This window comes from Rhinatrema bivittatum, chromosome 15, assembly GCF_901001135.1.
Source record: "Rhinatrema bivittatum chromosome 15, aRhiBiv1.1, whole genome shotgun sequence".
Taxonomy (NCBI): Eukaryota; Metazoa; Chordata; class Amphibia; order Gymnophiona; family Rhinatrematidae; genus Rhinatrema; species Rhinatrema bivittatum.
The window spans coordinates 80,493,264-80,506,146 of record NC_042629.1 but is presented as its reverse complement, the minus strand read 5'-3'; the positions used below and the strand labels follow the sequence as shown (position 1 = coordinate 80,506,146).

Here is a 12,883-nt window from a genome sequence, read left to right as displayed (position 1 = left end):
AGTCAGAGAAATACTGAGGGACTGCAAGTGTGCATCTGTACCACCCGCTGGAGTCAGAGAAATACTGAGGGACTGCAAGTGTGCATCTGTACCACCCGCTGGAGTCAGAGAAATACTGAGGGACTGCAGGTGTGCATCTGTACCACCCGCTGGAGTCAGAGAAATACTGAGGGACTGCAAGTGTGCATCTGTACCACCCGCTGGAGTCAGAGAAATACTGAGGGACTGCAAATGTGCATCTGTACCACCCGCTGGAGTCAGAGAAATACTGAGGGACTGCAGGTGTGCATCTGTACCACCCGCTGGAGTCAGAGAAATACTGAGGGACTGCAGGTGTGCATCTGTACCACCCGCTGGAGTCAGAGAAATACTGAGGGACTGCAAGTGTGCATCTGTACCACCCGCTGGAGTCAGAGAAATACTGAGGGACTGCAAGTGTGCATCTGTACCACCCGCTGGAGTCAGAGAAATACTGAGGGACTGCAAGTGTGCATCTGTACCACCCGCTGGAGTCAGAGAAATACTGAGGGACTGCAGGTGGCGCTCTCGTTATGTAGCAGTGCCCAAAGGTCTAATTGTTCTCTGACTCCACCTGCTGGTAGGGATACACAGCCCATTTTTCTGGACTGATCAGAGTATGTTGAGGAAAATCAAGTTTTAATGCAAATAAATCTGTTTGCCTTCCATCCTTTAAGTGGGTAAAAGGATGCATATGTTCAGTTAATGCAAGGCCTCCCCACAACAAAACAAGCCCCATTACTACAAGAGGAAGGAGAAGGAAAGAGTGCTGATTACTGCCCGAAGATTAAATAAAAGCAGCAGCAAAATGGAACAAAAACCAAAAGAAAGCGCAAGAGTAGAGTTCCTGCACCCCTCAAGGAGAGAGACTCCAGCAGGACAGAGAAAGAGAAACACACACTCCAGATCTGGGGAGAAAGGAGAGAAACAAGGGTGGGGGAGGAAAAGATCCCCCCTGCAGACAGAGAGCCACACACACACACCCCCCCCTCCCCAGAACTCACCGACTGGCTCTCCGAGTAGCAAACCCCTCGAACCAATAAGCTGACCAGCTGAGAGCGCAAGATGAGGCCATGGAAGGTCAGCGGTCGAAAGCGCTCCTCCATAGTCCACTCTTCACTGGGTGACTGGTCAGGGTAGAGGTTAGGGTAAGGGGTGTATCTAAAGAAGAGAAATCACAGGAGGGGGCTAAACTGACACGAAGCTAGGAAGGAGTGAAGAGCAAGGCAAAATGGAAATTCAGAGCTGCGTTTTCAGCCTGCTCAGAAAGCACCAGAGACCAGCAATGGCTCCTCCAGCCCAGCCTTCAGGGAAACCAGAAGCAAGTGCTTTCTGCTGAAAAAGGGGACGGCGTGACGGTACCTGCGCGCCAGCATCTGCTGCAGCATGTCCTCCTTCTCATCTGCTTCCACCACGGCAACGTTCTCATCACACATATTGCGAAGTTCGCTGGAGGGATAGGATTTCATTGACTGGCTCCGCTTGCGCTGCTCCCCAGCTCGGGTCAGGATACTGGATTTCTGCAGAGAGGAGACGAGTGATAAGAGGAAAGAAGCCAGGGCTCAGGGATCGCACGTAGAAACCCGCGAGGCCAGCTCTTACCTTGTATTTAATGTTGTTACTGATCAGCTGATTGCCCTTCATGAAGTCCCGCTCGTGAGCTCGGTTCTCAGTCACCACGGGAAAGGCGTGATGGGCCGTAGTGCGCAGAATACTAACCAGGGACTGGATCCGGGTGTGCGGGTACACGTACGTCAGATTGGGCTCCATAATGTCACTGGCTCTCAGCCTGGGATAGAAAGAACATAAGAAATTGCCATGCTGGGTCAGACCAAGGGTCCATCAAGCCCAACATCCTGTTTCCATCAGAGGCCAAACCAGGCCATAAGAACCTGGCAATTACCCAAACACTAAGAAGATTTGCACTTATTACCCTGTACTGCACACACTACCAAGGACCAGCTATAGGCTGAAGATTGGACACTTGATTTCCACATGTTCATTCATAAATATAAAAAATACTAGCTTGAAATCATGTGCAGGGGAGAATTAACGCTCAATTTGCGATAATCCTTTCCTGAACCAATGATAGATGATATAGGAAAATTGGTTCTTACCTGCTAATTTTCATTCCTGTAGCACCACAGATCAGTCCAGACTGCTGGGTTTTGTCTCCCTTCCAGCAGATGGCGACAGTTTTACTGACACTGCAATATAACCCAGTGCGCCACCTCCAGTCCATCAGTGTTGACCTATACCCAAGTCAAGATAACAATGACAACAGCAATAACAGAACAACAACTCCCAAACCAGCAGAGGGAAGAGGAAAACATCTAACCAGCAACCTTGCCTGGACTAAAAAACCTGTGTCAGTCTTCAGATTAATTACAACATATCGAGCAGATGCCCCATACCCCTTTCGTCAACTGGCGGGACTCTGGACTAATCCGTGGAGCTACAGGAACAAAAATTAGCAGGTAAGAACCAAGTTTCCTTTCCCTGGACTTACCCATAAGGTAACATAGTAATGACGGCAGAAGACCAAGCAAGCTTCCCAAGATAATAACTGCCGCGCCGTGCAGGTTACCCCCATGTTTCTGTTAAGGGCAGTAACTGCTGCTCCCTGCAGGTTACCCCCATGTTTCTGTTAAGGGCAGTAACTGCCGCTCCGTGCAGGTTACCCCCATGTTTCTGTTAAGGGTAGTAACTGCCGCTCCGTGCAGGTTACCCCCATGCAGAGCCCGAAACTGAAAATGTTTTCCCAGGATGCAGAACCTGAGAAATCTCTGATGAGATGAACGAATGCCGATGTGGATACACACCAGGAATTCACCTTGTCGTACCGAGGCGATGATGGACCGAAGAGTCTCCATCCGGAAATGCGGTATCCGAAGACATCGGTTGACTCTTTTGAGATCTAAGAGGGGGCGGAACGTCCCTTCCTTCTTCGGGATGATGAAGTAAATGGAGTAGTGTCCCTTGCGTAGATCTGCGTATGGAACTGGCGTTATAGCCCCCAGGGCCAGTAGGTGCTGGAGTGTTCCTTGTACAGCCTCCTGTTTTTCTCGGTACCCGCAGGGAGAGATCAGGAACTTGCCCCGAGGACGCTGTATAAAATCTAAAGTGTAACCTTGACTTATCACAGTGAGGACCCACTGGTCAAACGTTAATTTGGTCCATTCCTCGAAGAAGAGCGACAGCCTGGCTCCCACATTTGGTACAGGGTGGAGGATGGGTACTGAGGGATGGACCGGCAGTATCTCATTGCAAGGCCTTAGTCCCTGCTGCCGACGGGGAATTGCCTGGCTTGCCAAAACGCCTGCCTCGAAAGGACTGATTCCACGACTGTTGACTGGTGGCATTGGAACGAAAGGAGGAGCCTGAGGACCGCGCCAGTCGAGGTCTCTGATTACCACGGAACAGAGACCGAGCTGCAAACGATCCCCTGGGCCGGGGCCGATCCTCCAGCAGTTTATGAACCTTGTTCTCACCCAGAGATTGGATCATATCCTCCAATTCCTTCCTGAACAACAACTTGCCTTTAAAAGGAAGGGAACTGAGATGAAACTTGGACGAAGCATCCAGCAGCCCAATGCCGTAGCCAGAGTAGCAGACGCGCGGCCACCAGGGATCTGGCCGATGTACGTAGGAGGTCATGGAGAGCATCGGCGCTATACGCAATGACCGCTTCCAGCTGGTTCGCCTGGCTAACCTCCCCCTGAGAGAGGTCCGACCTGCCTTGGAGCTGCTGGGCCCAGCGAAGACCCGCACGCAGAGCGAAATTACTGTACATTGCTGCACGGAGACCTCAAACACCTTTTTGAGCTGCATCTTCAACTTTCTGTCCTGCAAGTCCTTGAGGGCGGTCGCACCCATAACTGGTATAGTTGACTTCTTGGTAACCGCAGACACCGCTGCATCCACCTTCGGAATTCTCAGCAGGTCCAACGCATCCTGCGGCAGAGGATATAGCTTATCCATCGCCTTACTGACTTTCAACCCCAAATCAGGAGTGTCCTATTCCCGAAAGAGAAGGTCTGTGGCCGAGAAATGAAAAGGGAAAGACACTGTGGGGCCCCTGAGACCCAGTAATACCGGATCTATAGACCTCCAACCGCGACTCCGGCAGAGGGGCTTCCAAACCTAACTCCCCCAGGATGACTGGGATAAGAGGGTTCAACTCCTCTTTTTTAAAGAGATGAACCACCTTTGGATCATCCCCTTCCAGCACTGTACCACCCTGAATGAGCTTGAGCTGGGAGTCAGGATCTCCAGTCCCAGCCCACGGGGGGTGGCGGATGAGTATCAGGAGTCCCTGATGAAGAATGCCCGCCTCACAACAAGGGACCGCGCCATTTCAATTGCTGGCCCCACCCACAAACATCCGCCTAGAGACCTGCCCCTCTAAATTCAAGAAAATGCTAAAGACGTGGCTTTTCCACCAGGCTTTCCCTGTAACCCCTGCCTCCTGCAACGCTCCCCTACCTCCCCTAAATGATAACCTCACACTGTTTCTAAGTTCCATGTTAAGATGTTAATCCCCCTTGATATAATCTTCCTGGCTCACCAATAGAGCCTGCTCCTAACCGCAACCCCTTGTTGCAACCTGTTAGGCTTGTTGTCGCTCTTTTCCCCATCCCTGTTCATTGTATTTTCCACCTTTTTGTTCGGATGTGAACCGATATGATGTGCATCGGTATAGAAAAGCTGTTAAATAAATAAATAAGAGTCCTGTGCACAAAGGCCTTTTTCCCTTAGGGGGCTCTGCCTCCCCTTTGGAACCGGAACAGCGCCGAGACCGCTTGCGGGGCGGTGGGCATAGAGGCTGCTCCTCAGCCTGACTTTTCCCCAGACATTTTGGCTTTAAAAGCCTTGGGCATCAGAAGTACAAATTCTGATGAAAAGGAGGAGTCACATGAGGAATCCGCAGCCCCCTCCTCATTTAAAAAAACGTCTGGAGCTTTAGGGGTTCCCTCCCCCGAAGGCCCGCACTGTGGAGACAGTGCCGGGGGTAAAATCTCCTCCCCCCCTCCCCGCATTCTGAGCCACGGCCTGCAGCGATCCCAAAATGGCTGCCGTTCCCGCGCTGATCGGGAACGGCGCAGCTGAGTCGGCCCGACCCGTCCGGGACCGCGTGGACAACTGTGGAGCGCAAATCAGGCCTTCCCGCGGCGAAACAGAGGGACCTTCACTGCCCTGCGAGCAAGAAGCGCAGAGGCTGTCGCGCGAGGAGCCGCATGCGCGCCAAGATGATCCTCAGGGCATGTTCACGGCCAGAGAGAAAGAAAGGCCCGACTCGCCACTGAGAAACGGAGAAACTGCAAGAAAAGACTGCGGCGCAGGTCGGGGGGACGGACCGGAGAGTCGGCGCAGCAAAAAATTACCTTTTTTTTTGTTTTAAATCGCAAACCTGCCCCTGCGCTGTCCTTGGTTCTGGACAGGTCCTGCTCCTGCTGGGGTGAGTGAGCTGGGCTCCCCGGTATCACCCCAGTGCTGCTACTCCAGCAAGGCAGGGCCCTCGACCAGGGAGGATGGTCCCCTCAGGACCTGCCAACCCCCTGGGAGAATGACGGGCCTTCTTCTTCTTTTTAAACAAATAAAGGAACCGAAGTCCCTAACAATTCCTAATTCCCCTTATTTTTCTTTCCCCCAATCAGAAGAGACTGTGGGTTTTGCACCTCCGCCACCTGCTGGAGACAGAGTAAGACTGAGGGACTGTGGGTGGCACCTTGGTTGCCAGGGTTTGTTTTGAAAAACCTCTGTGTCTCCATCTGCTGGAGGGGAGGCAAAACCCAGGTGTCGGGCCTGATCCGGGTACATACAGGGAATAGCAGTTATCCAAACCTTTTTTAAACCCAGCTACACTCACTGCAAAAGCATAAAAATAATGTCTCATTAATCAGCAGAGATTCTGTCATACCCCGGACATTTACTGGTATGGCCCTCCCTGCCCAGCGTTATTTATTGAATGTCACACTTCACACTGGGATTGAAATCCCATGAAATAAAGAATATTTCTCACTTGTCCATTTCGGCTCCAGTTTCCCACTCTAGCAGTGGCACGCCACGTAAATGCACATGGATATCATAAATCCCCTTGTTAAAGAAATCGCCTGTCCATTTTGCCACCTGGAAAGGGAACAAGACAGCAATATAAAGAATGGTGAGGGAACTGTGCAGATTATGCAGACCCGACCCGCGATCATCTGCCACGCTGTGTACCTTCACATAGCACGCAGGCCCGACCCGCGATCAGCTGCCACGCTGTGAACCTTCACAGAGCACGCAGGCCCGACCCGCGATCAGCTGCCACGCTGTGAACCTTCACATAGCACGCAGGCCCGACCCGCGATCAGCTGCCACGCTGTGAACCTTCACAGAGCACGCAGGCCCGACCCGCGATCAGCTGCCACGCTGTGAACCTTCACAGAGCACGCAGGCCCGACCCACGATCGGCTGCCACGCTGTGAACCTTCACAGAGCACGCAGGCCCGACCCGCGATCGGCTGCCACGCTGTGAACCTTCACAGAGCACGCAGGCCCGACCCGCGATCAGCTGCCACGCTGTGAACCTTCACATAGCACGCAGGCCCGACCCGTGATCAGCTGCCACGCTGTGAACCTTCACATAGCACGCAGGCCCGACCCGCGATCAGCTGCCACGCTGTGAACCTTCACAGAGCACGCAGGCCCGACCCGCGATTCACATAGCACGCAGGCCCGACCCGCGATCAGCTGCCACGCTGTGAACCTTCACAGAGCACGCAGGCCCGACCCGCGATCAGCTGCCACGCTGTGAACCTTCACAGAGCACGCAGGCCCGACCCGCGATCGGCTGCCACGCTGTGAACCTTCACAGAGCACGCAGGCCCGACCCGCGATCGGCTGCCACGCTGTGAACCTTCACAGAGCACGCAGGCCCGACCCGCGATCGGCTGCCACGCTGTGCACCTTCACAGAGCACGCAGGCCCGACCCGCGATCGGCTGCCACGCTGTGCACCTTCACAGAGCACGCAGGCCCGACCCGCGATCGGCTGCCACGCTGTGAACCTTCACAGAGCACGCAGGCCCGACCCGCGATCGGCTGCCACGCTGTGCACCTTCACAGAGCACGCAGGCCCGACCCGCGATCGGCTGCCACGCTGTGCACCTTCACAGAGCACGCAGGCCCGACCCGCGATCGGCTGCCACGCTGTGAACCTTCACAGAGCACGCAGGCCCGACCCGCGATCGGCTGCCACGCTGTGCACCTTCACAGAGCACGCAGGCCCGACCCGCGATCGGCTGCCACGCTGTGAACCTTCACAGAGCACGCAGGCCCGACCCGCGATCGGCTGCCACGCTGTGCACCTTCACAGAGCACGCAGGCCCGACCCGCGATCGGCTGCCACGCTGTGCACCTTCACAGAGCACGCAGGCCCGACCCGCGATCGGCTGCCACGCTGTGAACCTTCACAGAGCACGCAGACCCAGCCCACAGAGCCTCTGACCAAACTTAGAAAACTTACCATTAGTGTTACCATTATGGGCAGACCATATGTGATCTCATTAGTGGATTCTATCAGGATGACAGTCAGGCTAATGGTCATGCGAACCACACCCCCCAGGAATGCTGCAGCACCAATCAGAGCAAAGGTACCAGAATAGATGTGATCCAAGCCTATATAGCTATTAAAGAGAGAAGCGTGCCACTGTGTAAAATAAGCAGACACCTTTGCCTAATGATGTATCTCTTGCCTGCATACATACATCCCCTATCCTTTACACAAACATGCATACTGTGGCATTTCTACCTATAGACAGACTCCATGTATAATCTACTCACACACTTTTGTTCCTCTTAGAAACATGAGGACAGAAAAAGACCGTATGGGCCCATCCAGCCTGTCCATCAGACCAATTAATTTAGTATTATAATTCCCATCACTTCCTTAGAGATCCCCTGTATTTATCCCAAGCTTTCTTGAATTCAGATTCTGTTTTTATCTCCACCACCTCCCTTGGGAGGCTGTTTCATGCATCTACCACCCTCTCTATAAAGAAATATTACCTGAATCTACCCTTTCATCCTCGTCCCATGACCCCTCGTTCTAGAGCCTCCCTTCCATTGAAAGGCTCCGCTCCTGTGCATGGAAACCTCTTAAATATTAGAATGTCTCTATCATATCTGCTCTCTCTCACCTTTCCTCTAGGTTTACATGTTTAAGTCTTTAAGTCTATCCCCATCTGCTTTAGAACAAACACCACTGACCATTTTAGTAGCCACAGATCCCCTATACATACACGCAAAGCCACCCAATCTACCTGCACACACCCCTTCCCCTCCCAGACATCCTCACCCATCCCACCCAATCTACCTGCACACACTCCCCCCCCTCCCAGACATCCTCACCCATCCCACCCAATCTACCTGCACACACTCCTCACCCTCCCAGACATCCTCACCCATCCCACCCAATCTACCTGCACACACTCCTCCCCTCCCAGACATCCTCACCCATCCCACCCAATCTACCTGCACACACTCCCCCCTCCCAGACATCCTCACCCATCCCACCCAATCTACCTGCACACACTCCTCCCCCTCCCAGACATCCTCACCCATCCCACCCAATCTACCTGCACCACACTCCTCCCCCTCCCAGACATCCTCACCCATCCCACCCAATCTACCTGCACACACTCCCCCCCTCCCAGACATCCTCACCCATCCCACCCAATCTACCTGCACACACTCCTCCCCCTCCCAGACATCCTCACCCATCCCACCCAATCTACCTGCACACACTCCTCCCCTCCCAGACATCCTCACCCAAACCACCCAATCTACCTGCACACACTCCTCCCCCTCCCAGACATCCTCACCCATCCCACCCAATCTACCTGCACACACTCCTCACCCTCCCAGACATCCTCACCCATCCCACCCAATCTACCTGCACACACTCCTCCCCCTCCCAGACATCCTCACCCATCCCCCCCAATCTACCTGCACACACTCCTCCCCCTCCCAGACATCCTCACCCATCCCCCCCAATCTACCTGCACACACACCTCCCCCTCCCAGACATCCTCACCCATCCCACCCAATCTACCTGCACACACTCCTCCCCCTCACAGACATCCTCACCCAAACCACCCAATCTACCTGCACACACTCCTCCCCTCCCAGACATCCTCACCCATCCCACCCAATCTACCTGCACACACTCCTCCCCCTCACAGACATCCTCACCCAAACCACCCAATCTACCTGCACACACTCCTCCCCCTCACAGACATCCTCACCCAACCACCCAATCTACCTGCACACACTCCTCACCCTCCCAGACATCCTCACCCATCCCACCCAATCTACCTGCACACACTCCTCACCCTCCCAGACATCCTCACCCATCCCACCCCAATCTACCTGCACACACTCCTCACCCTCCCAGACATCCTCACCCATCCCACCCAATCTACCTGCACACACTCCTCCCCTCCCAGACATCCTCACCCATCCCACCCAATCTACCTGCACACACTCCTCCCCCTCCCAGACATCCTCACCCATCCCACCCAATCTACCTGCACACACTCCCCCCCTCCCAGACATCCTCACCCATCCCACCCAATCTACCTGCACACACTCCTCCCCCCTCCCAGACATCCTCACCCATCCCCCCCAATCTACCTGCACACACACCCTCCCCCTCCCAGACATCCTCACCCATCCCACCCAATCTACCTGCACACACTCCTCCCCCTCACAGACATCCTCACCCATCCCCCCCAATCTACCTGCACACACACCTCCCCCTCCCAGACATCCTCACCCATCCCACCCAATCTACCTGCACACACTCCTCCCCCTCCCAGACATCCTCACCCATCCCACCCAATCTACCTGCACACCCTCCTCCCCCTCCCAGACATCCTCACCCATCCCACCCAATCTACCTGCACACCCTCCTCCCCTCCCAGACATCCTCACCCATCCCCCCCAATCTACCTGCACACACTCCCCCCCCTCCCAGACATCCTCACCCATCCCACCCAATCTACCTGCACACACTCCTCCCCCCTCCCAGACATCCTCACCCATCCCACCCAATCTACCTGCACACACTCCTCCCCCTCACAGACATCCTCACCCATCCCCCCCAATCTACCTGCACACACTCCTCCCCCTCACAGACATCCTCACCCATCCCCCCCAATCTACCTGCACACACTCCTCCCCCTCCCAGACATCCTCACCCATCCCACCCAATCTACCTGCACACACTCCTCCCCCTCACAGACATCCTCACCCATCCCACCCAATCTACCTGCACACACTCCTCCCCCTCACAGACATCCTCACCCATCCCCCCCAATCTACCTGCACACACTCCCCCCCTCCCAGACATCCTCACCATCCCCCCCAATCTACCTGCACACACTCCTCCCCCTCCCAGACATCCTCACCCATCCCACCCAATCTACCTGCACACACTCCTCCCCCTCCCAGACATCCTCACCCAAACCACCCAATCTACCTGCACACACTCCTCCCCCTCCCAGACATCCTCACCCATCCCCCCAATCTACCTGCACACACTCCTCCCCTCCCAGACATCCTCACCCATCCCACCCAATCTACCTGCACACACTCCTCCCCCTCCCAGACATCCACACCCATCCCCCCCAATCTACCTGCACACACTCCTCCCCCTCCCAGACATCCTCACCCATCCCCCCCAATCTACCTGCACACACTCCTCCCCTCCCAGACATCCTCACCCATCCCACCCAATCTACCTGCACACACTCCTCCCCTCCCAGACATCCTCACCCAAACCACCCAATCTACCTGCACACACCTCCCCCTCCCAGACATCCTCACCCATCCCACCCAATCTACCTGCACACACTCCTCCCCCTCCCAGACATCCTCACCCATCCCCCCCCAATCTACCTGCACACACTCCTCACCCTCCCAGACATCCTCACCCATCCCCCCCAATCTACCTGCACACACTCCTCCCCTCCCAGACATCCTCACCCATCCCACCCAATCTACCTGCACACACTCCCCCCCTCCCAGAAATCCTCACCCATCCCACCCAATCTACCTGCACACACTCCTCCCCCTCCCAGACATCCTCACCCATCCCACCCAATCTACCTGCACACACTCCCCCCCCTCCCAGACATCCTCACCCATCCCACCCAATCTACCTGCACACACTCCCCCCCCTCCCAGACATCCTCACCCATCCCACCCAATCTACCTGCACACACTCCTCCCCCTCCCAGACATCCTCACCCATCCCACCCAATCTACCTGCACACACTCCTCCCCCTCCCAGACATCCTCACCCATCCCACCCAATCTACCTGCACACACTCCTCCCCTCCCAGACATCCTCACCCATCCCACCCAATCTACCTGCACACACTCCTCCCCTCCCAGACATCCTCACCCATCCCACCCAATCTACCTGCACACACTCCCCCCCCTCCCAGACATCCTCACCCATCCCACCCAATCTACCTGCACACACTCCCCCCCCTCCCAGACATCCTCACCCATCCCACCCAATCTACCTGCACACACTCCCCCCCCTCCCAGACATCCTCACCCATCCCACCCAATCTACCTGCACACACTCCTCCCCTCCCAGACATCCTCACCCATCCCACCCAATCTACCTGCACACACTCCTCCCCTCCCAGACATCCTCACCCATCCCACCCAATCTACCTGCACACACTCCTCACCCTCCCAGACATCCTCACCCATCCCACCCAATCTACCTGCACACACTCCCCCCCTCCCAGACATCCTCACCCATCCCACCCAATCTACCTGCACACTCCTCCCCTCCCAGACATCCTCACCCATCCCACCCAATCTACCTGCACACACTCCTCCCCTCCCAGACATCCTCACCCATCCCACCCAATCTACCTGCACACACTCCTCCCCTCCCAGACATCCTCACCCATCCCACCCAATCTACCTGCACCACACTCCTCCCCTCCCAGACATCCTCACCCATCCCACCCAATCTACCTGCACACACTCCCCCCCTCCCAGACATCCTCACCCATCCCACCCAATCTACCTGCACACACTCCTCACCCTCACAGACATCCTCACCCATCCCACCCAATCTACCTGCACACACTCCTCCCCCTCCCAGACATCCTCACCCATCCCCCCCAATCTACCTGCACACACACCTCCCCCTCCCAGACATCCTCACCCATCCCACCCAATCTACCTGCACACACTCCTCACCCTCACAGACATCCTCACCCATCCCACCCAATCTACCTGCACACACTCCTCCCCCTCCCAGACATCCTCACCCATCCCCCCCAATCTACCTGCACACACACCTCCCCCTCCCAGACATCCTCACCCATCCCACCCAATCTACCTGCACACACTCCTCCCCCTCCCAGACATCCTCACCCATCCCCCCCAATCTACCTGCACACACTCCTCCCCCTCCCAGACATCCTCACCCATCCCACCCAATCTACCTGCACACACTCCTCCCCCCTCCCAGACATCCTCACCCATCCCACCCAATCTACCTGCACACACTCCTCCCCCTCCCAGACATCCTCCCCCATCCCCCCCAATCTACCTGCACACACTCCTCCCCCTCCCAGACATCCTCACCCATCCCACCCAATCTACCTGCACACACTCCTCCCCCTCCCAGACATCCTCCCCCATCCCCCCCCAATCTACCTGCACACACTCCTCCCCCTCCCAGACATCCTCACCCATCCCCCCCAATCTACCTGCACACACTCCCTCCCCTCCCAGACATCCTCACCCATACCACCCAATCTACCTGCACACACACCTCCCCCTCCCAG

The 12,883-nt window shown here is 55.7% G+C and overlaps 1 protein-coding gene across 4 annotated transcripts in view; it reads right to left on the bottom strand.

Moving 5' to 3' along the window:
• The window catches only part of CLCN6 (chloride voltage-gated channel 6), a 93,518-nt gene that overhangs the window by 19,897 nt on the left and 60,738 nt on the right, over positions 1–12,883 (bottom strand). For 3 of the 4 annotated variants that reach the window (XM_029577825.1, XM_029577826.1, XM_029577827.1), the window contains exons 16-20: positions 7,528–7,687; positions 6,041–6,147; positions 1,621–1,807; positions 1,381–1,538; positions 1,023–1,179 (exon numbers count right to left, since the gene is read on the bottom strand). In XM_029577825.1, coding sequence (XP_029433685.1) covers positions 1,023–1,179; positions 1,381–1,538; positions 1,621–1,807; positions 6,041–6,147; positions 7,528–7,687 — 769 coding nt within the window. The remainder of the gene's footprint in view (positions 1–1,022; positions 1,180–1,380; positions 1,539–1,620; positions 1,808–6,040; positions 6,148–7,527; positions 7,688–12,883) is intronic. The other variant, XM_029577828.1, reaches the window with a different exon arrangement.